The sequence below is a fragment of the Nannizzia gypsea genome, genomic scaffold, assembly GCF_000150975.2.
Source record: "Nannizzia gypsea CBS 118893 supercont1.7 genomic scaffold, whole genome shotgun sequence".
NCBI classification, from domain to species: domain Eukaryota; kingdom Fungi; phylum Ascomycota; class Eurotiomycetes; order Onygenales; family Arthrodermataceae; genus Nannizzia; species Nannizzia gypsea.
The window spans coordinates 413,533-436,389 of record NW_003345195.1 but is presented as its reverse complement, the minus strand read 5'-3'; the positions used below and the strand labels follow the sequence as shown (position 1 = coordinate 436,389).

General features: G+C 48.0%; 8 protein-coding genes across 8 annotated transcripts; 6 read left to right on the top strand and 2 right to left on the bottom strand.

Moving 5' to 3' along the window:
- Positions 1-477: 477 nt before the first annotated feature.
- On the bottom strand, positions 478-2,185 carry MGYG_07457 (hypothetical protein; the record flags this gene model as incomplete). The annotated part of the gene is made up of 3 exons (XM_003170164.1): positions 478-1,847; positions 1,915-2,081; positions 2,148-2,185. The coding sequence occupies 3 exons, from the start codon at positions 2,183-2,185 to the stop codon at positions 478-480; spliced, it is 1,575 nt and encodes a 524-aa protein (XP_003170212.1).
- A 711-nt stretch (positions 2,186-2,896) lies between these two features.
- On the top strand, positions 2,897-3,409 carry MGYG_07456 (mitochondrial 37S ribosomal protein MRPS8; the record flags this gene model as incomplete). The annotated part of the gene is made up of 1 exon (XM_003170163.1): positions 2,897-3,409. One exon carries the CDS (start codon positions 2,897-2,899, stop codon positions 3,407-3,409), a length of 513 nt encoding a protein of 170 aa, XP_003170211.1.
- Positions 3,410-4,295: 886 nt separating this feature from the next.
- On the top strand, positions 4,296-6,093 carry MGYG_07455 (hypothetical protein; the record flags this gene model as incomplete). Its single annotated transcript, XM_003170162.1, has 2 exons — positions 4,296-4,668; positions 4,735-6,093. Exons 1-2 carry the CDS (start codon positions 4,348-4,350, stop codon positions 6,091-6,093), a joined length of 1,680 nt encoding a protein of 559 aa, XP_003170210.1. The 5' UTR covers positions 4,296-4,347.
- A 3,780-nt stretch (positions 6,094-9,873) lies between these two features.
- Positions 9,874-10,911, top strand: MGYG_07454 (hypothetical protein; the record flags this gene model as incomplete). The annotated part of the gene is made up of 1 exon (XM_003170161.1): positions 9,874-10,911. The coding sequence occupies one exon, from the start codon at positions 9,874-9,876 to the stop codon at positions 10,909-10,911; it is 1,038 nt and encodes a 345-aa protein (XP_003170209.1).
- An 889-nt stretch (positions 10,912-11,800) lies between these two features.
- Positions 11,801-13,624, bottom strand: MGYG_07453 (kynurenine 3-monooxygenase; the record flags this gene model as incomplete). The annotated part of the gene is made up of 3 exons (XM_003170160.1): positions 11,801-13,021; positions 13,079-13,296; positions 13,522-13,624. The coding sequence occupies 3 exons, from the start codon at positions 13,622-13,624 to the stop codon at positions 11,801-11,803; spliced, it is 1,542 nt and encodes a 513-aa protein (XP_003170208.1).
- Positions 13,625-14,650: 1,026 nt separating this feature from the next.
- MGYG_07452 (methionine aminopeptidase 1) lies at positions 14,651-15,981 on the top strand (the record flags this gene model as incomplete). Its single annotated transcript, XM_003170159.1, has 4 exons — positions 14,651-14,785; positions 14,863-14,893; positions 14,968-15,278; positions 15,334-15,981. The coding sequence occupies 4 exons, from the start codon at positions 14,651-14,653 to the stop codon at positions 15,979-15,981; spliced, it is 1,125 nt and encodes a 374-aa protein (XP_003170207.1).
- Positions 15,982-16,609: 628 nt separating this feature from the next.
- MGYG_07451 (multidrug resistance protein fnx1) lies at positions 16,610-18,622 on the top strand (the record flags this gene model as incomplete). The annotated part of the gene is made up of 6 exons (XM_003170158.1): positions 16,610-16,867; positions 16,935-17,192; positions 17,260-17,404; positions 17,463-17,496; positions 17,553-18,226; positions 18,279-18,622. 6 exons carry the CDS (start codon positions 16,610-16,612, stop codon positions 18,620-18,622), a joined length of 1,713 nt encoding a protein of 570 aa, XP_003170206.1.
- A 633-nt stretch (positions 18,623-19,255) lies between these two features.
- Positions 19,256-22,615, top strand: MGYG_07450 (EF hand domain-containing protein; the record flags this gene model as incomplete). The annotated part of the gene is made up of 1 exon (XM_003170157.1): positions 19,256-22,615. The coding sequence occupies one exon, from the start codon at positions 19,256-19,258 to the stop codon at positions 22,613-22,615; it is 3,360 nt and encodes a 1,119-aa protein (XP_003170205.1).
- Between the last annotated feature and the right edge of the window lie 242 nt (positions 22,616-22,857).

Below are 22,857 nucleotides of genomic sequence, written 5' to 3'. Positions count from 1 at the left end.
GGCTCAGCCGCCAAGCGATTCTCGAAGGATTCCTTCACTGCCCCTTTTGCCAGAGTACGAGGTCGCATGGGCAACAAGGCTCACCAGCCCTGATGGGTGATTCTATAAGCACTTGCCCACTCGTTTGCAGCCTGAAGTAAAATCTATGAAAGCCTCGTTACTAAGGGGAGCGCAATTAACAGATATACACCACCTACTCTGACTTTCGTGTCTCTTGAGGCGGAGCATGCCGTGTATCAGCTGAACAGTGAAATTGTTAAAAGAAACGATATGCATTCTCACTGATACTAATCATAAACTCCTGGCAAAAATAGTATGAATGGTTGAGAAAAAACGCTTGCTTGCAGGCCTCAAAAAGATAAAACATAAATATAGGATTGGATGTTGGTAGTCATGTGTAGTAAGTAGTTTAGAAAATTCATCAATCACATAACCCAAAGACAATATCTATCTTCTCAAATTTCGGGGTCTCATAACTTATATCCTGTTCTCTAATTTCTTGAAGAGTTTGTTCACTCCCTTTTCCATACGCATTGCACTGCTGCCGAGTTTTCCATACTTGGCAGGCTCACTTCTATTGGCAGTGGGGGTATGATCGGACCCGGGCGGGATATACACCTGCTGGTGTATGGAATAATCAGTTGACCCAGGCGGCTGCTGCTGCTGATGTTGCTGCTGTTGTGGATAGTTATAGCTATACCCGCCGGCGGAGTGCTGGGAAGCTTGTGATTCACGTCGGGTAAGATGGGCCTGGTTTTGGGTTAGAGGCTGAGTATACTGGTTAACTGGCGGCGGTCCGAAACTTTGCTGGCCATACAAGTGTGCATTAGGGTCCTGCGGAGGTGGCGCGAAGGCTGACCCATAGCTCCCGCGATGGCTAGTAGCAGTGACTGATGGAGCATTTGGAGGTACAGTAGCGGTAGTTGGTGGAGGTCCAAAAGTCATACCGCCAAGTGGGGGGTGGCCTGGGGTGTATGATTGTTGATGAATGCTCGAAGGTGCGGGCGAGTATGTGCCCTGAACACCAGGAACAGTGTAAGGCTGTGGGTTAGCGCTGTTAAAATTCCCCACACCGTGAGGCTGAATTGGCTGAGGGCTCTCGATTTCTCCAGTAGGAGGCGGAGCGAAAGTCATTCCCACGCCGGGGGTGGAAAGGCCTGTGCCCGCGGCAGACTCTGGTGGTGGGGGAGTCGCCTCGCGAGGTTTTATGGGTTCTGGGGCTGGAGGGGCGGCGGGATTATACGCGAGGGGAGCGTATGAACCCGGTGCGTCTTGCCTTCCTTGAGTAATAGATGTTTGGGATATCGCGTCATCGATTGGGCTAACGGGCTGAGTCACAACCTGGACGCTGGCAGGAATGATAGGAGGCGTAGGCTGCATAGTCGGATGCGGAGGAGGAGGAGGCGGTGGTGGGATATTCTTTATGCTGTGAGCATCACCAGAATGCAGCTCATGCCTTGTCTGCTGTTGCTGCTGCTGCTGCTGCTGGTAGCCAGGATCTGATATCGCAACCTTCTCGAGGTTTTGTACCACGGCACTAATTGGAGCTTGCTGGGAAGATGGCTGGATTTGCTGCATATTTTCCAGTTGACTGGGGGCCAACAGCCTTTTGACGGTGGCTAAGAATTGTTTTGCATCGTCCAGAGTCCAGAAATAGAGGTCAAGGGTATGTAAACGGTAGTATGACATGGTTCTATCCGCTGGATTCATCCATCCTAAGCGCCACTCATGTTCCCCACTACCATGAGCTGGTGGAGCAACTCCCATACTGTTTCGACATCCATCTACAGTAAGTGTAAAGAGAGTTGGGAAGGTATCAGAAGTTCGTAGGTGGATGGACGACAAAGCTGTGAACAGTTAGAGCTGAAACAGCATCCCTAGCCTGGCCAATTATAAATGAAGCGGACGACCTACAGCCGTTGAAAGCGTCCTGCTCACGGGTCCCAGGGTTGTTCGCAATCTCAATCCTCGATCCCCCCTGAGTAGGGTTATGATAGATATAGAGATAGGAGCCCTTATCGAATCGGTGGTGTGTAGGCTGCGGGGAAGGGGCAGTAAAATAATAGTGAACGTCCGAGAAGCTGATGATAATATCAGTAACAGTGTACTCCATAAAGTCCATCAAGTGGATCTAGTCAACTACTTACACGGTCAGGAGCCGTTCTTCGCCTGGGAGGGGGGGCATCTTTGGCACCGTTACTGAAAGTGATGCCTGCAGAGGAGTGTAAACAGCTGGTGGTTGCCGAGAATAAAGCCTTCCACGGCACAGCTGCCACGTCTGACAGCAAACCAACAATTACAAGCAGAAGCTGGAGCAGTGACAGAAAGCGAAGAGCCTTGTATTTGTGTTGCTGGCCGGCTTTCTTCCCTTTGCTGCCCTTTCTTATCATCCCAACTTCTACGTCGGTTCTACGGAGTATGCGCAGCCCAAATATTCAACCAATCAGAATGTGCGATCAAAGCTTCCGGCGCTTAACAGAGTTATTAGTCAGATATTACCAGCAAGGTTGATTAGTCAACTTCGCATTAAATTTTATCCGTCGATCTCAAATTTGCCCGAAAAAGGTTCGCATTTCAAGATTGAAGAACGAGGGAGGAAGAAGACGACGAAGCGTCAGGAGGAACAGCGGCCGCAGCAGTAGCAGGACGACGGTTGATACCCTTACCAATTGCATCCCTACCTACAGTTAGTATTGTGATGTAACACCCACATCCAAAGCATTGGTACTGACTCAGTCGCTTTCTGAAAAGTTTTAGGGCATTTGTTGGAGCTTCCTGCTCTATTTTCACTGTGCTATATCTATTCTCTCTACGACGGCGGAAGACGAGATTGGTCATCGAAAAAGAGGATTCCCACATTTTTTTACTGAGGGTGTACATTCCGGAGCAAGTTACGATGTCGCTCGTTAACCTCGCACACGTCTGTTCACATCTTTCGAACGCCAGCAAGGCTCGACTGGCTCTAACATCTATTCCAAACTCGAATCTCCACCTCGCCCTTTCCAATGCCCTTGTCGAGGCTGGGTTTTTATCATCCGTCGTTCGGGGAGGACCAACGCCGCCACCACAACATATGTTGCTGAATATACCTGCTGTCAATGACGAACTACAGCCCATCGAACCCGTTACCCAGGCCAATATCGCATCAAGGAGACTATGGCTGGGCCTCAAGTACTGGCAAAGTCAGCCAGTCCTTTCCAAACTATCAATGGTTAGCAAGCCTACTCGGCGGATATACGTAGATACGGAAGCCTTGCGAGACATTGTTAGAGGGTCGAAGAGCCGCACAATCGCCGGGCTCAGGAACCCCGGTGAATGCCTGTTCTTGAGTACAGATTGTGGAATTCTAGAGTCCCGGCAGTGCGTTGAGAAGAAAATCGGTGGCTTGGTGCTCTGTCGTGCTGTTTAGGTGGGTTGTATCATACGCCATGGTTTCTTTCTGGCATGGGAATGGAGTTGATGGATTGTGTATATAGATCACTTGATCCACGCGCTAAGTTAAATGTACTATTATGCGTCTCTCTCTCGGGCTCCGCCATGTCTTATTTGTCTTAATATACAGCTACAATATACTAATTACGCTGCATCTCTTTTGTCCCGAAGCTCCTAGCTCCATTGATAGTCTCCGTACGGCCTCAGTCGACAAGGGTTCTAAGGATACTACTCATGAGCTCATGATCCCGTCCTATGGGCCCCCTTTAAGACCCTCCTTTCTTACCTGCCAAAAGTGCTTGCCCTTTACTCCGTATCTCCGTGTTTAATATATCTATCTAGCACCTTCCGCCAATTGGTTTTTATATCGATGGTACCGACATCTGATTGGCCTATTTCTCTCCTCCACCGACCCTAAAGCCCAAAACTTGCCCAAGAAGCAACGAGAAAAAGGAGCGAGGAGCTTGCCGCATGTTAAGCTGAATTCATGCCCTCGATGCCGCGAGCTGAGCAGAAGAACTACTTCGAGAATGTTCTCCTATTCCATTCACCCTGTCAAGTTGGGTGTGACGGTTTAATTGTCGGCCTCGTATCCCTCCAGCCGCGACCGAGGCTTCCCCACCCGCAAAGTGAGCTCCGGCTCTCGCTATATAAAATCCCGGGCTGACCGTCGAAGAAGCTTGCGCCTTGCGTGTTGATGGGTTATTCTTTGCAGCAGGTTCAAGAACGACAGAGTCGGTGCCAGACACTATCTCTATATGAAATACTGGATAACGCCCCTCTGATGTCGACCTGAAAATATTGGTATCTTTTACTCACGCGCGCACAGCTCGGCAACCGCGAAAATCTTGACCTCTCCCTTCGTGACACTCGGGTTGTGTAGGACGAGACCGAACAAGCCATCCCCGCGTAGAGATGGCGTCTGAAAAGAATGATATTGATTCTATCAATGTCGGCACTACTCGGATATCTGTTGGAGAGAGTGACGGTGAAAATGCGCCGATAACAGATGTCTTTCAGAATGCGAAAGCTGCTACAGATAAGGAGCGAAGAATGACCCTGCTACAGGGAATAAGGCTTTATCCGAAGGCAGTAGCATGGAGCATATTGATCTCAACTTGCATTGTCATGGAAGGCTACGACATCAGTCTGATAAGCAACTTCTACGCTTTCGAGCAATTCAACCAGAAGTTTGGAGTACAACTGGAAGATGGGTCTTATCAAGTTCCAGCTCCTGTAAGTTTTCTAAACAACCTCATTGGATACATATATTTGGAGTCCGGCATACTAATTGTGACATAGTGGCAGGCTGGTCTCAGCAATGGTGCAGCCGTGGGAGAGATATTCGGCTTGTTCTTGAATGGATGGGTATCGGAACGTTTTGGCTATCGGTGGACAATCCTAGGATCTCTGGCCTGGTTGGCTGCCTTCATATCCCTCTTCTTTACTGCCCAAAATGTACAAACTCTCCTCGTGGGTGAAATCCTCTGTGGCATTCCGTGGGGTGTCTTTCAGACCCTTACCATCACCTATGCCTCTGAGGTGTGCCCTGTGGCGCTGCGTGGTTACCTGACAACCTATGTTAATTTCTGCTGGGGACTTGGGCAGCTAATAGGCATAGGAGTAATCCGGTCGATGCTAGATCGGAAAGACGAATGGTCCTTCAGGATACCCTATGCACTACAATGGATGTGGCCGTTACCCCTCGCTCTCGCAATCTACATGGCCCCAGAGTCACCGTGGTGGTTGGTTAGGAAGGGTCGCATTGCAGATGCGAAACGCTCGCTTCTCCGGCTGACTAGTCGGACTGGAGAGACTGATTTCAATGCCGATGAGACCATTGCGATGATGCTTCATACAACAGCTTTGGAGGCTAGGATTACACGTGGAGCCACCTACTGGGACTGTTTCAAGGGAACAGACCTTCGTCGAACGGAAATCGTATGCATGGCCTGGGCTATGCAAAACCTTAGCGGCAACTCCTTTTCGAATTATTCGACGTACTTCTTGGAACAGGCGGGATTATCGTCATCCCATGCCTACTCGTTCGCCATGGGACAGTACGCTATCAACATGGTTGGAGTCTTCGGTGCTTGGGGCCTAATGTCTTTCGGGATTGGTCGGAGGACTCTATACCTTGCTGGTCTATGTGGTCTTTGCGCCATGCTGATGGTGATGGGTTTCCTCGGCCTAGTACCACAGTCACACAGGAACGCGGGATCCCTTGCTACCGGAAGTATGATGATCGTTTGGGCTTTGTTCTATCAGCTCTCTGTTGGCACCGTTACTTATTCCATTGTCTCGGAACTTTCAACACGGAGACTCCAGATAAAGACAATCGTACTGGGCCGAAACTTATACAACATTGTTGCAATTATATGTAATGTTTTGACTCCGTTTATGCTCAACCCTAGTGCATGGGATTGGGGAAATTATGCCGGTTTCTTTTGGGGTGGCATCTGCTTCTGCTGCGTCGTCTACAGTTACTTCCGTCTCCCTGAACCGCAAGGACGATCCTTTGCTGAGCTCGATGTCTTATTTGAGCGTGGGATTAGCGCAAGGAAGTTTGCGTCTACTCAGGTTGATGTGTTCAGCGAAGAGGTGGCAACTAATGTGATTGATACATATAAAGAGAAAGATTCAGGGAACACTGAACCCTAGGATGTTGCATGGCTAAAAGCATTGGAGTATTGGAGCATTGGAGCACGAGAGCGTTGTCATTTGTCCTTTAATACATATATCGTATTCATAGCCAATTCAGCATGAGTACAGTAATGAATAAACGTATCAATATGTGATCATTCATTCCGTAACTAGTTATTGCTCTTCATCGGGATTCCGGCCGTGCAGCGAATAGACGTCATTTTAGTTACGAACGAAAGCTGGAAGATTTAAAGGCACGGAAGGTTATACAACTCTCGTTCCGCAAGCCCAAGGTTAATAATGCGGTTGTAACCTTTTGTCCAACCTGTAGAAGGCTGGTTTAATATCGCCCTACTATCCTCACAGAAGTTCCTGAACCCACCTTCCGGGCGCAATCTGTACTACCGTGTACATGACAGAGTAACGTCCACTTAAGCCAAAGATTACAAGCCAGGATTTCTGGGCTGGCTCGTTTGACAGAGTGTTTGTCTAGCAAATTGGGATACCGCCCGAGTAGATGAGTATCTAGGTAATTCACCCATTTCTTACTGGTATTTTTGGACTTTGTCATTGCTGGAGAGTCCATCTCTTATGCAGCTGACACCAAACCCCAAGTATATTGCAGATCATCGTGTTTCACCCCGATGCTGCTTGCACCTCTGACTTACTTTATCACCTATCAAGGTCATTTAAGACAGGGCCAGAACCGAATAGATGAAAAAATTATACCGGCGCTTTTCTAGGGAAGGGATCGTTGTTCGGCAGCGTTCACTCTAGTCAACGTAGGCGGCAACGGGGTAGAATTCGCATTATCTTGCCGTGCTTCGATCTAATTTCGACGCCAATAGTCCTCCCGCATTTCCAGGCAATGCCATGTCACTCTTCTGCCTGATGTTTCTTCTCGCCATTAGGGATTGTCCTTTTGGCCTTCTCGACGTTAGTTTGCCTTGCCTACATAGTTACCATTTTTCCTTTGAAAGGGCCTCGGTTAATTAGTTAGTTCTCCAAGCGCAGAGATTGCCCTATAACCGTAATCACACGGCAATCCGCGCGGTAATCAACCACATTTAGGCGCAAAATCGTTGGTTTGTCTTCGTCGTTGTCGCACATTTTGGCCAAAACACGTTCCAAGGTTGGCGCACGTCCACGTGACTGTTGAGGGCCCTGGTTAGGTTAGACTGTATGAAGCTGTCTTGAGACATCAGACTGAAAGACGTCAATCCCTTCAGCATTATCTCAATAAACAGCAAAAAAAGAACAATTCGGTGTTAAATAAATGGCTACGAGAAGCCGAAAGCTATCAGATCCCCACAGGCTCTCCTTTCATGCCGACTCCCACGGGCAGGACAGGGAGGGCTGGGCCCTGGCGCTGGAATTCAAAGCGACATGATACGGAGTAACAGAACAATAATGGCTGTGGCCTGCAGCTCAGAGTGAGGCGAAAGCAAGACGGCCTGCAGGAAGGATTGATATATATGTGCAGGCAGAGTACCGAGCAGGGAATGCGATCCAACTTGCACCCCTCCCCTGGCAAAGCTGATCAACGGAGAAGGCTATCCTAGGAGCTCCGACAAAGTGGCCACTGAGGAGAATCAGGCTCTGGAAGCTGCAGGTCCTGCTCTCGTTAGGCTGGAGAAACCAAGATAACTAGTTATCGGCCGAGGTCCGAAGATGTCCTGAAGATACGCATTCTTGAGCGAAGAGGACAGCGTATGTTTTTGGTAGACAGACAGGGTGAGAGAAAGGCTTCGACAAAACCCTCATTTGCGACATGCTGGGCAAATCTTGTACGAGGCAAGAGACACAAAGTATACACGCCAAAGGGCTTCGTCCTTGCGTAAAACGACTGGTCAACAAGTGTCGACAGATGTCATTTGTGAAATGTCTACGTAAATAGCCGGGCCATTCATTACCAGCCCCCTTCACGACCTGCAGGTGCTTCTAGATAGATGTACCGGATCACTTATGAACAATCCCAGTTCATCCGGTGGCCTATATTGTCGCGATTATATCCAGAACTGGATCGCAAACCTGGCTGACCATGGCAGCGGGAAGACTACTGTATGGAAGAATCAGCCTTAGAAAAGCATTATTTTATCGTCATAACTCCAAAGCAGAGCACCATGATCCTCTCGTACCCAAGCTGCCTCGAGGGAAACTAGACGCCTGAAATAATCACCCCACAGTCATGCGGGATGGTGATACGAGTCAAACTGCACAACGTCGTTGGACAATTTTCGCTCGCACCAACTGCAGCTGTCCAGGCCAGATTTCGTCTTGTTGCTGACAGGCCACTAGCAGAATGCCAACAGAGCAAGCATATCGCTTGAACGGGACCATGCAGAAGTTGGCTCTCTGTGCCGGCGAGAAAAAAAACATTGGGCCGCAACGCAACGCGAGTGATGTGGATGTGCGTCAATGCCCAACTTCCCCCCGATGAACAGCATGCTAATTCTTTGCACCGATTAGCACCACCCTCGCAGATCCAGGGGTTGCATTGCCGTCCTGATCTAAAATTGGCGGTCCATCACCTATCTCCCTAACCCCATAGAGCTGACGGACTAAGAAAGTGCCCAATCTCTATAGGCTGTGGGCCTGCCTCGTTCAATGCTTCACTGCATTCAGAGACGATGTGCAACCCGGCTTGCGTGCAGATAGGATTTCGTCCGGCAGCCAACGGTTTTATGGGCTTCCCTTGCTTTTCTCCATGTTGACTTCTTGTCTCCAAGGGGTTTAAACCTACCTAGCAAGGGACAGCTCAACAAGAAGGACAGGCGCCTGCATTTTACAAGCTATTTTCACGGCGACCACTAGGAGCTTCCACCTCCCGGTCCATAGGCCCAGAATACAGCGAAGGAGAGAAACGATTTTGTTGAACACGGCATTGGCTGTTCAAACATGCCGACCCTCTCCGCCCACACTCTTTGGTGCCCAAAAATTGCTCCCTATGGCTCCCATTAGGCCATGTGATACTGGTTTCCTTGTTAATTTGCATCCGCCTCCTCGATCGAAATTCTGTCATCGGCTTCCTGGAGACCAGATGGCGCATTCTCGTGGTGCGGGGCGCCTTTTTTTGAGTTTAGGTCGTGTCAACTGCAAGGCCCTATTCCGGGATTTATAGGTTCATATAATGCCCATGAAAAGAAAAGTAGTGAGACGACAGACGTGTACGTGGAGCCGTTTGTTCACCTTCTAAGCTATACTGCTCGTAGCTCTGTTTCCCTCCCAGCCGACGACCCAAGCCGCAGGAAAGCAATATTAACTAACGATCCTTACCCATCATCTCCTCGAGAAAGAAAGACATTGACTACTTCCTTATCCGCTGCCTTACCTACCCCCGATGGCTGGTTACGCCTCTTCCTGGCCCAACTCCGCGAATTAGCGGTGTGAACATTAAGACTCTATCTAGATTCAAGCCTTTCCGCTCCTGTGTTTCTTTTTTCTTTTACTTTTCTTTGGCTCAGTGCAGGCGTTCGACAGTCTATATAGAATTACCTCCCATTCCTTTTTATAGCCTTTGCATGGCTCGCCGGGTCTGGCTTGATAACGTTGCTTGTGTTTCCCCAGAGAATGGCATACCCAGGAAGCATTCCTCTCTCCCCAGGTAGCCTTAGGGAGAATGATTCAATGTTCTACCCCCCAAGAAACAATGCGGCCACATTTCCTTTTCGAAGGTTAGTCCTGGATCTCTTCACAGGAGCCCGGCATCGAGCTTAGCGGAATCAAAGGCTTATTCAATTTAAACAGTCCCAGTTTGTTAAACAGAGAGCGCGAAATTCCTTGCTACTCAGACCTACCATGGCCACCAGAGATACGAAACGCAAGGTACGGACCAAGAGAGCATTTTATATCACCTGGCATCTTGTGACGAGTGTAGCTAAACATCGGGTTATTAATGGAGTTAGAATTTCACCACCATGGGATATCTCGCCCCGAGACCACGGAGAGTTGTCCTCTCCAGAGAGACAGCAACCCGGGCCTGGTAGGCCCCTCGATGTGTTTACGAGTCGAGGTATGGTTACCACTCCACCTACGACGTACGATCGATACTCCACCATCCATCCACCAATAGCCCTGGAACCAATTGGCGAATTACCACGGCAAAACTCTAGTAACGGTTCGAAAGATCCGTTCATGTCTTATCACAATTCCAGGCTATCTGATCCTGGAATGCCCCTTTCTTTGGAATCTGATCATTCTATGGGGCGTATGAAGAAGATGAATAACCAGGAACATGTGGACTCCATCCCAAGATTCCACTTGAGGCGAAAGCCCGGGAACAGGGATGAGTTTGACGGACCAACACAGCTGCTCAGGATGCCTAGCCCAGGCCCGGCAGCCACTGAAATTCCGGAAAAGGACCTGCCACATCTGCCCACCTCATTGAATGTACAGGAACAAGTGAAAATTTTGTGTGATATCAACGACCGCTTATCCCGGTGCGCCTTTGATTTTGTGGCCAAATACCAATTCCCAATCCCACTGGAGCCTGAGAAATCAGAAGTAAGAACCCCAGAAGACCGTGAATGGACTGAATGGGTCCACTTGCTCCGGAGACTTGCGACTAAGCGCCGCATTCCTGCGCGCGTTTTATATGATGGCCAAATAAAACAATTCATTACTGTACTCGAAAACTCTTTGGAAATGCGCCACACAGCAAAGAACCAGTCGCGCCCATTGAGAGATGACCGAAACATCTTACAACTTATATCCGCCGGAACACAGGTCGCTAAAATACTCAAAGACGCCCCTGCGATGGAATATTTTGATTTTTTGTATTCCCGAACAGAAAGGCAAATCCATGAGCGACGAAATCATACACCTAGTTTCTTTTAATTGGGCATGCGGCTGGTCGTATGTTATACGAACATGAATAGTCACTTTCCCTACTCCTTATGACTTTATTCACCTATTTCATTTCTATGAAGTATTGGTTTCATGAAAGCCATCTATTGCCCATTTTATGGCAAGATGTTCTCGCACTATCCAACTTTTTTCTTTTCGTTCACCAGTGTTGTTCAATCGACGGGAATTTTCGCCACATTTGGAGTTCGAGTTATTTCATTCCATAAGGGAGCCGGAAATGGATATCCTGCCGTTTTCTTTCTGGAATTCAATTTTTTTTTTGGGATAACACAATGACTTGATCTCAACCCAGGGTGTTTCTGTCCCTCTCCTCCCGTCCCTCTTGCATCACTCTCTTATGGCCTATTTTTTCTTCAGGGAGTAATCAGGAACGAACCATTATTTGTGCATATATATACCAAAGCCTGTGTTTTCCTCCTCCTGCTCTTTCCCTAAATAATGACTTTCGATTGACACTTTTGTTGCCTAGCTTGAATGCTACTGGCTTTAGATATTTACTGAACTGCAAATGGCGTTCACAGCGTTCCTTAAATATGGATTACGTTTCACACTGGTTACCATTATCATCGAGTTTGCTCCCTTTCCTTCTCATTATAGCGCAACGGGGGGAATATGCATCCTTGTTATGTGTTGATATAGCCACACGTTGAATACGTGGTCCAATGGCATATGGTCATGAGCGATGGAGTAGGTTGACTTTTTCTATTGAGAATTGATTGTGTTTAGGGTTAGAATATGTTATACAATACGATTCTTTTATCTTTACATCAAATCAAAGAAAAAACGGTCATGGCAAAGTTCCCCCGAGATTGCGAGCCAACAAACAATTTGACAAGAACGCCTTGCGTCTTACCCTCATTTAGGCCAATGATCGCTCTACCCCTTTAGCAATTCTAGATGTAGCATGTAGCATTTTGGTAATGATATCCCTAGACCATGGCCATTTCCATAAGCCGATGGTGGAAAATCCAACGAAGGAAATAAACGTTGTAAGCATGGCCTTGGTGAGGACATTTGTTTGTCTTTTCGTGGCTTTTACTACCTCCGAGTAGCGATCATTGCTGAAACTAACACGGGCATATTGTGTAGACCAACCAAGCCCAGGCAAGTACTTGTAAAGGGCCTCTTCAAGGGCCTTCCTCATGCGGTATAGCGGTGATTTCACGCCTGCCCTCATTTCAATGAAATTCTCCCTGGAAAGATGATTAATTGCATGGGCATCTGGAATCCGCTGGCGGGAGTATGCATCAAGGGCTTTAGCACGAAGCGATGTTATTTGTTGCCCATCCTCAGCATTAGACGCAGAATACACGCCGTGTTTATCTAGGTGTTCAAATAAAACCCTAACATCTTCGAGACCCGCGTTAAGGCCCTGTCCATAGAACGGGACAACAGCGTGGGCAGCATCTCCAAGTATGACGACGCTAGAGCCAAAATGATGAGGAGAAGATTTGAGACTGATTAACGGAAGGTGAGGGTTCGTGTTGAACTGCTGGATAAGATTTTCCGGCGGAATCAGTTCAGGAGAAACACCAGGGAAGTGGGTCTGGAAGAATTTGAGGAGGATATTTGGATCACTTTCTAGGGCTGCAAAGTGTTCAGCAGGCGCGAATAGGGTGCAAACAAAAGTTTTGTCTGGAGATGGAAGAGCGATAAACATAAAGTCACCACCAGGCCAGATATGCAGGTGGTTTGGAGAAATCTGAAAGTCGTTATCCTTGGAGGGCGCGATCGAGAATTCACACCATAAGCAGTCAATATATTCCTGTTGGTAGTCCATACGGGTGTATTTCATGAGATGGTATCTTGCAGCCGAGTGGGCCCCATCCGCACCTATCAGGAAATCAAATGGTACCTCCAGTTCGGGAGCACGGGTGAGATTAATAGACTTGTCATCATCGTTGGATGTAGATCTAAATCCAGGGCTATCGCTAGGATTCTTTCGCTCAAACCAGGCCTTTTTGTTTTTGAAATCAGCACCTGTGAGCTTGTGGTTGAAGAATAACTTGACATTTGGCTCTTTCTCCAGCTCGTCCAGTAGCGTTGTGTTGAGCATCCCGCGATCAATCGAGTTGATATACTAGAAGAGAAGGGTAAGCTTGCAATCCCCAGTAAAGAAAGTCGGTAAAAAACTGACTCTCCCATGAACGTCATAGTCCTGAGAAGCTTCCCATAGGGAGCCTGTAGAGCTACGCCCGTGGATCATACGACCTGTCATGGGGATTGCTTCACTCAAGACATTTTCGACGAAACCCGAGCGATTGGAGGATTTCATAGCGTTCAGCCCACGTTCGGAAATCGCGAGGTTGATAGATTTTGTGAAATTCAACGGAACAGTTGCGGCATCGCGCGGATCTAACCATTGTATAAGTTAGCAGCCAGAGATAATTGATCCAAAAGGTGATGAACACTAAGACTAGCATTCCACTGGGGCTGCTGCGGGATTAAAAGGAACAATCAATCCACTGGCCAGGGCAGCAGGCTATCTGTCTCCCATCGAACAGATTGATATGAAATTTCCCGCTATATAAATACGCTTCGTTCGATGGAAGAAACAAAGGCAGCATGTCGGATACGTACCTCCTCTGAGCTCGTAGAGTTCAACATCGTCACCTCTCATAGCCGCGTAGAGAGCAGCCAGAGAGCCCACTGGGCCGGCGCCTACAATCACCACCTTCTGCATGTTTGGCAGCTGTCCTTCTGGCGTGAGTTGCTGAAGATAGGAACCGCGACAGCGATGTTTGAGGGATTCTGCACCAAAAGATGTCTACCCAAGGAGCTAAATATCCATTGCTTCGTAAATAAACATCTGGGGCAATATTAGTAATTCCATTGGTTTCGTTTATGAGCGGACATTGACCCCTTGAGACTACGGAATATTTTCTCTGCTGTGGTTGAACGTGACACAGAACTTGGTTTGACAGATCTCTGAATGACCTTGATCGCGATTGTTTGTAACACCAAATGCGCCCGTCTTGTTAGCCTGGCACACGCCGTGAAGATCACAGGCGCTGAAAGAAATGTGTTGATGAGTCCCGGAAAAATGTCTGTGGCTGACGGGCGGAACAAGGCGCAACCCCTGGACCGGGATAACCATTGCGAATCAAAGGCGTTGATTTTGGTTATGTAAGAAATGCCACGCAGCCCCAAGGATGTCATCTTCTTTCACGAGCTGTCATTTGCGTAGATCTGAAACTGGACTTGTATACTCCGTAGTGTCAGGAAACTGCTCAGATTTTAAAGGTCTTGATATTACAAGCCGTACTCCGTGACTATCCTGTGCGTGTAATTATGCGGTAGGCCGAGGGCGACACTACTCCGTATAACTACCTCATAATGTCCAAGCGAAGTGTGGCCTAGCCCATTCAGCTCATACTCAGCATTAACAGCAAGGAATATATCTTTCCGTGTTATCCTGGGACATTTTATATCTTGCCGCAAGAAGAGGCGCTTTTCATATTCTGCGGTTTGGCCAGTCCGCAAGAGGTAACATTTATCGCGCGGCTATTTTGCAGTGTTGTCGCTTAGTAACCGGGAAGGAAAAAAAGCTACAGGTCTGGATCGTGGAGATTTTTGACAACTGTACAACCATACCACGACAAGATCACTTCCTCTAGGAAAGAAGAACGGGCAGATTTTGGCCAAACCTATCCTCTAGCCATAGGCGGGAGCTGCATTTGAAACTCGCGACCATTTTTATTCAGCAGCCATGAGCGCCCCAGACAATAAGCATTGTAGCGGGGTGGACTGCGACCAGGCAGCAGGTAGCCTACGATGTCCAGCATGTCTTAAAATTGGAATTGAAAGCTATTTCTGCTCCCAAGACTGCTTTAAGCGTAGCTGGGTACGCTTCCGTACTGTCTCGCAAGGTGCTGAGACCGGCTCCTCTAAACCTGGATAGTGCTGACACCTAACTGATAGGGCGAACATAAAGCGATCCACAAATCTAAAGGTGAGGAGTTATACCAATATGTGATTGACGTAGTAGTAATCAAGATGGAGTTTAGGCTAATACTCATTTTACAGAAACGTTCAACCCATTCCCAACGTTCCCATTTACTGGTACCTTACGACCTGTGTACCCCCTCTCTCCCAAAAATCCTGTTCCTAGCTCAATTCAGCACCCCGATTATGCTGGAGATGGAGTTCCACGCTCGGAACAAAAAATATTCGGTCGACATAATATCAAGATTCTCAATGAGAAAGAAATAGAAGGGATGAAGAAGGTGTGCCGGCTATCAAGAGAGGTGCTTGACATTGCCGCTCGAGAGATTCGACCAGGCGTCACTACCGACCACATTGATAAGGTCGTACATCAAGCCTGTTTGGAAAGAGAGGTAAGTGATAAACCCTTCCTCCTTACGATATACGGGCTGTCTAATGTTACTCTAGGCTTACCCATCGCCGCTTAACTATGTAAATTTCCCCAAATCTGTCTGTACTTCGGTGAACGAAGTCATCTGCCACGGCATCCCCGACCAGAGGCCCTTAGAGGACGGTGATATTCTGAACATCGATATCTCGCTTTATCATGGAGGATTCCACGGTGATCTCAATGAAACATACTATGTCGGCGACAAAGCCAAGGCAGACCCTGATGCGGTTCGAGTTGTAGAAACTTCAAGGGAATGTTTGGACAAAGCAATTGAGATCGTTAAGCCGGGAACCCTATTCCGAGAATTCGGAAATGTGATCGAGAAGCACGCCAAGAGCCGGGATTGCAGCGTTGTTAGGAGCTATTGTGGCCACGGAATAAACCAGCTATTCCACACTACCCCGAGCATCCCGCATTACGCTAAAAGCAAGACTGTGGGGTCTGCCAAAGTGGGCATGTGCTTCACTATCGAACCCATGATCAACCTTGGAAGCTATCGAGACAAAACATGGCCTGATAACTGGACAAGTGTTACCATAGATGGCAAAAGATCAGCTCAGTTTGAGCATACCCTTTTAGTGACGGAAGACGGTGTCGACATTCTTACCGCGAGACTTCCAGACTCACCAGGCGGTGCGATACCGATGCCAGCCGCTACTTCATAGGGCGTGACAGGCTAAAATTTTTAACGAGTCACGTCGTCCGGGTCGGAGTTAATTGTGTTCGTGAGGGTGTGAAACAAGCTTCTTGTCTACAATCTAGAATACTCTTTTTGAACAAATACAAAATAAAATAAATGCTAGACTCCACCGATTGCATAGCTACTCTGATATCTTTCTCTAGAACTGTTCGATGTAAGTGGCACGTGCCACCGGCTATTTAGCCGCAAAGCTTAAATTAGCGCATATCGATCACGTGGCCTATATTTTGCCGAGCCGCTTACTTTAAAATAATGGGGAAGAGAACTTTGTTACACCAGTTGGCTTTTACATGACGATTAATAGCTGAATAACGCACTGAGGAGTCCCGCTTTTGGATGCCATTCACAACAAAGGACAGCAATTGCTCAGTGCCGGTTGGTCCTACGGAAATACGAGAAGCTGATAGAATTGAAGCGGGGCTTGAGCCGGCCCCACTTTTGCTTACCGAGCAGCTCTGAGGCTACTAAAATATTTAAAAGCGCCTCGAGACGCCAGGCCCGACTTCGGGGAGAAGTTTCGCGAAGGGAGTGAGTGTGCTTTTTAACTTCTATCTTGAAGAGTCAGGCTATACGGTGTCACTGTGATTGTCACTATGAGGACATCACACCTTGCTGACGATGATTCTCGCACACCAGCAACCGAAACATCCCCGTTGCTGGGAGCTCGAGCGGTGAATGACTCGTTAAACGGCCCTTCAACTGCAGGGGTAGGAGCTGGCAATGGACAGCCGAAGCCAGATGAGGAGACAGCCGGTGGCAATGGGATTGATGATGCGAGAATTGCTCAATTCAAAGGCGTTCCGGAGTTGCAGAAGCGACTCAAGTACATCGTACCGGCAATTACTATCGGAGTAAGAAGAAACCAGCCGAATCGCTCCCCCTACGTTCCTCAGGCTAATTAATGTGCCATGTATCTAGGTCTTCCTTTCCTCCGCTGATCAAACCATTATCGTTGCAAGCTACGGCAAGATTGGCAGTGACCTCAATGCTCTCAATTTGACTAGCTGGATCGCTACTTCATACTTCCTATCCTTGACCGCCTTTCAACCGCTATATGGCCGCCTCAGTGACATATTCGGAAGAAAAGCATGTTTATTGTTTGGATATACGATATTTGGCACTGGGTGTGTCTTGTGCGGATTGGCTCAGAACATTAAGCAATTGATCGCTGCACGGGTAGGTCCCTGCTCCCGTAACGATACGCATGACTTAAGTGCCAGTGGCTTATTTCCTTAAACAATAGGTGTTCCAGGGAATTGGAGGAGGAGGTTTATCGACTGTTGTTAGCATTATCATGAGTGACATTGTTCCATTGAGAGACCGTGGTGTATGGCAGGGTGTCATCAATATCGTTTGGTCCGCTGGATCTGGCCTTGGAGCGCCCCTAGGTAAGCAGTCACTCATTGATGTTACTTGGACCTTGAAGCTAACACTTTTGGTGTAAAGGTGGATTTCTAGCAGATACTATCGGGTGGCGCTGGTACGTGTATTGCGCTGTATATTGCGTCGGGATTCTAACTAACCCCCCTTTTTTAGGGCTTTCCTTGCCCAAGGACCATGCTGTTTACTTGCATTCATCGTTGTAGGACTTACTCTAAAGATGCCGACAACTGATCAATCAAACTGGAAAGAGAAGCTAAAACGGGTTGATTTCCTTGGAGCGTTCGTTCTCGTTATTGCCGTGTTTGGGCTCATCCTCGGTTTAGACAGGGGAGGGAACGTCTCTTGGACCATGCCTTTAACCATCATCTCGCTGTCTATATCTGTGGTGGCATTCATTCTATTTATGGCAATCGAGGCACGATTCGCCGTCGCTCCATTTGCTCCCCTCCACATCACCTTTGGCCGTGATCTAGTTGCATGCTACCTAACCAACTTCTTTAGTTTTGGTGGATGGCTCGCTGCCATCTTCTATATCCCGCTATTCTTCCAGGCTAGTGACGGTAGCTCTGCTGCTAGTGCTGGGATTAAGCTTCTGCCCTCCATCCTGCTCGGAGTGTCTGGTTCACTATTCGGAGGTTGGCTTATGAAGAAGACCGGCAAGTATTACTGGATCACATTCTACTCATATGCTCTATTGGTTGCCGGCCTTGTCGTGATTACCCTGTTCTCCGGCGTCATAACCAAGAGTACCCCGTTGATCATCATCGGAATGACTATGTGCGCATTTGGAAATGGCATTGGAGTTACAACGACACTTATTGCATTAAGTACATACCATCTCCACACCCTCTACTTGAAAACAATTGCTGACAGTTCTAGTTGCAAATGCTTCCCCTGAGGACCAAGCTGTTGCTACAGCCTGTTCATATCTATATCGCTCTCTAGGGTCAGTCATCACGATATCGTTATCCGCCAGTATTGTACAGCAATTCCTCAGGAGCTCCCTACGGTCTGCACTGAAGGGCAATAAGAACATCGATGAAATTGTGGACGGAGTCAGGCAGAGTCTTGATTATATCAAACACCTTGACCCACACTTGAGGGAAGTGGTTCGAGATTGCTACGGCCGCTCCACGACCACGGCGTTTGGTTTTATGACCATCCTCGTTTTCCTGGCGTTTATCAGCGCTGTGTTTATCCGAGAACAAAAGTTAAGCGCATAACTAGATCGTCATCGGCTGCATGATTTAAATAAGAGTGTTGCTTCAAAGGTAGGATATTTCGGCTTTCCTATTAGACTCTCATCTTCAATATAAACTAGATCATTAGGATTATTCATTCGATATTTCACCCATAACCATAGTTAAACTGATAGAAAGTATCTATTCTATGGTTGTTTATGTCTCCCAAACAGGTTTCTACTGTCAAGCTTCGTATATTTGGCCGTCCAGTAGTTGCCAACATCTTGGACAGCGTGAGGTGGGGATATAATCATTAAATCTTACCTTGACTAGCACAGCTGGCGGAAGAAATGAATATTCATGTCAGTTTATTACTTTCTGGTATACTCCGTACAAAAGGTGGTGTGATGTATAGCTAAGGTACCAGCAGCTAGTTAACTACCTTATTTAAGACTCAGCAGTGGAGATCATCCAGGCTTTAGCTAGAATATTTAAATAAACTAACTACGCCATCGAAAGTGACAGCACCAGCTAAATAACTGACAGCCACGACAACACCTCTACACTAACCTGAACAACAGTTACACAGTCGCATGCCAGCTCATTGAGGACATGCCATCGCACGAGATATGACAGCCATGCTCTGGTTTCTCTAGCCTTCCACTGCTGTCGAGAATGTCATCCTCAAACGCTCCCTCTATCGACGGGACCTCTGCCCTGACCTACCGCCGCACTTTTTTCATCGTCGCCGCGTTTGCCGGCACGCTCGCCCTCACTCAGCTCCATCGATATTTCTTCCCTTCTCCGACAGCTTCCCAGTCCCTCCATAGACGAAATGCGGTACGACATCAAAGACATTCGCAGAGACGGGGCGGGATATCCCTCCCTAGTGGAGAGACGTATGAATCCTCCGGTCCGCTAGCACCCTCACTTGCGCTGGCTCAGCGCGAACAACAAGGCAGAAGCTACGGCCATTTTACGCTTCGGGTTGATGCTGAGCATACTCTGCAATGCCCCCTTTTGCCCTCACAGCTGGCATCCGTCGAGAGCATACAACGGGAGATCGGGGCCAGCCTGGAGAGCGCAAACTTGATGCGCCATATGATAGAAGACGAATTTCTTACGCGGTTTCTCGTAGCTGAGTTTCCGCCGTCGCATGTTATTCTTCTTTCTACCGGGGAATGGAGGTTTCTGCTCAATGAGCTTACGTCTCGTGGAATTTCAGAGGCTGCTGTCAACAATGCCTTTACGCGGTTTAACGAGAATCCACACTTTGGCGAGCAACCAGGCCCTGAACGGCCAGGGGGACAGGAAGACACAAGCCCGGTGGCGAATACCAATGGTATACCAGCAGATCAACCCCTTCCACCCCAGCCTGAGATAGGAGACACAACCATAGATGACCAGAGTCTCTTCTCATGGAGAGACGGTACCAACGACACAGCTCCGCCGAGAGAAGGGCAAAATCTGCTCAATTTGCTTTACCATATAGCTGAGGACCAAGCAAGGCGTGATGGCTATATACATCGAGGAGTAACGTGCAACAGCTGTGGTGTCATGCCAATCCAAGGGATCAGATACCGCTGTTCAAACTGCATTGACTATGACCTTTGCGAGGCCTGTGAAGCCTCCCAAGTTCATATTCTAACCCATTTATTTTACAAAGTTCGAATACCTACTCCATCACTGGGGAGTGCGAAGCAGGTCCAGCCAGTTTTATACCCGGGAAAGCCGAATATGCTTCCTCAAACCCTTCCTAGGAACGTAGCTAAGCGGCTCAAAAAGGAAACAAACTTTGAGAATACCGAAGTTGATGCACTTTGGGACCAGTTTAGATGTCTTGCAAATGTTGAATGGCCTGAAGAACCAAACGGCCTTCCGCTGGCAATCGATAGAAAGACATTTGACCGGTGCTTTATCCCTAACCGGCCCCCTCCCCCAAGCCTTATTTATGATCGAATGTTTTCCTTTTATGATACCAACGGTGATGGTCTCATCGGGTTCGAAGAGTTTTTGAAAGGCTTAGCAAGCTTCGGTAACAAGAGCATGCACGAACGTCTTAAACGGATATTTGCGGCTTATGATATAGATAGAGATGGTTACGTGGAACGGAAAGATTTCTTGCGAATATTCAGAGCATACTATACCCTGAGTAGAGACTTAACCAGAGACATGATGTCTGGAATGGAGGACGATTTCATGGAGAGCGGCTCTCGAGACGTGGTGCTAGGGAGCCAACCTATAAGTGCTGCATTTCCCGGAACCATACCTGGATCAGATCAATCCAGAGCTGGTGAAGGCAAACGTACGAATTTGCAGGGTGACCTCGAGGTAATCGATAACGACGGTACAGTAAGAGAGGATGGAGATGAAACAGGCGATAGAGACATTGTTCTAGGAGACGCAGCTCTCAGAGATACACTTGGACCCAATCGCCATCGCCAGCGAGATCCATCAAGGTCAGATAGTACTACTCAAGGACCATACTATGGGCCAAGGTCAAGCGACTCGGCCGCTGATCATGGAGACGGCTTTGACCTTATTTGTTCCGGTCCATACCCGTGTGAGAATTTCTTGAACTGGCCCCCTGCCGAGCACGTTCAACGTGAGGATATCATCAACGCTCTCGGGGCATATGTGCCCCTTGAAGAAGTCACGGATTTTGTTGATAGAGCTAGGATTGGAACTTGTCTTATTGAGAGACTAAATGCTGCAGAAGCGGAACATCAGTCGAACATAAGGCGGGAGGGCATTGAAGAGCGATGGCGACGACGGGCATTCTACCTTGAGGAGGAAGAGGGCAGAAGCGGACCACCATTGTACCAAGGAAATGAGGACGACTATGAAGCAGCAACGTCTGATCGTGAGTGTAATGAGGATTCAGATTGGCATAATCCTACCCCAAGGTCCCGGTCGTCATCGAAAGTTCGCTTCCAAGACGATGTCACTGACAACGAATATGAAACCCGCTCGAATCAATCTACATCATCACGCAGCATCCAATTGGGCGAACGATGGGGTGGTTATGAAATTCCAGAAGTTGAAAGGGATGCAGGCAAGGAGATTCTATATCAAGTCACTCAGCAAGGGTTAAATGAGCTCCTAGATCTTATTTTTAAACCTAAGGAAGATCTCCTCATGGAAGCCTATCGTACCCGTATAGAACGCAAGCGATGGGCCAAGGAGATTGAAAGATTCCAGGAGAGAGGGTATCGTGTCAAGGATTTCCAGAACTTCGTTCGCAGGCACGCGAGCGGGGATGATACAGATGACCCCGAATCTACTGGTAACAAGACTCTGAAGGATCTTCTTCAAGAGAGCGGTTTCACAGTCGACCCGGACTTTCTTGAGGAAGTCGAGCGCGAGGAGGAAGACGGCCTTGACCGGGTTTATTCGCCCCAAGCAGAGGGTAGCATAACTTCTGACCATTTGAGTGATCACGAAGTTGATTATATGCCAATAGCACCCGAAAGCAATAATTTCCAAGGTGACACGGAATCGCCATCCTCTTCTGAGAACAACCTATCTCCGCCTCCTGACCCTACTCTCCCACAAAACCGACCGAATGAGGAGGATCTAGCACTCGAGCACATGCCTCACGGAGTTCATCACTCACCCCAGCCCCATTCTGCGGAGCCGCATCCTATATACGAATCTGCATCTACTTCAACGTCAACTTCTGGACCTTCTCACCACCGCCTATCTAGCCAACGTAGATCACGCAACCGCTCATTACCTCTTCGACTACGCTTCCAACAGTCTCCGCCGCTAAATCGCACGCGAAGCAACTCCGGCTCATCAACAGCGTCTTCATCTTCTGCCCCTTCTGTGAAGAATGCTGTTCTTCCATCCCCACCACCCTCCCCGAAGATTCTATCTCGTTGGGCAAAATTAAACCATGCTGAACAAGAAGCCAAAGAAAGAGGCGGATCAGGAGCTAAGCTTAATTTCGAAGAGTTTGCCATGAGGATGCAAGGGGAAAGGGGGAAGAGGCTTGGTTTTGTGGCAAGCTGGATTGATATGACTACCTTTTAATCATGAACGAAAACATCGTGATAGGTGGTGGTGTTTGTCGACCTTGACTTGATCTTTACTGTATTTATAATGTCATTGATACCCTTACTTTAGCATGGTGTTGTTCCCCGGATGGCTCACTTATAGCTGATAGTCAACAGCTACTCTCACAATAGGTTTATGTCCAATAGCAGCCGTGTTGATTTGCTAGTCATCAATAGTCGTTGCCATGTTTAGATTTTGTCTCATATTCCAAGTAGAAT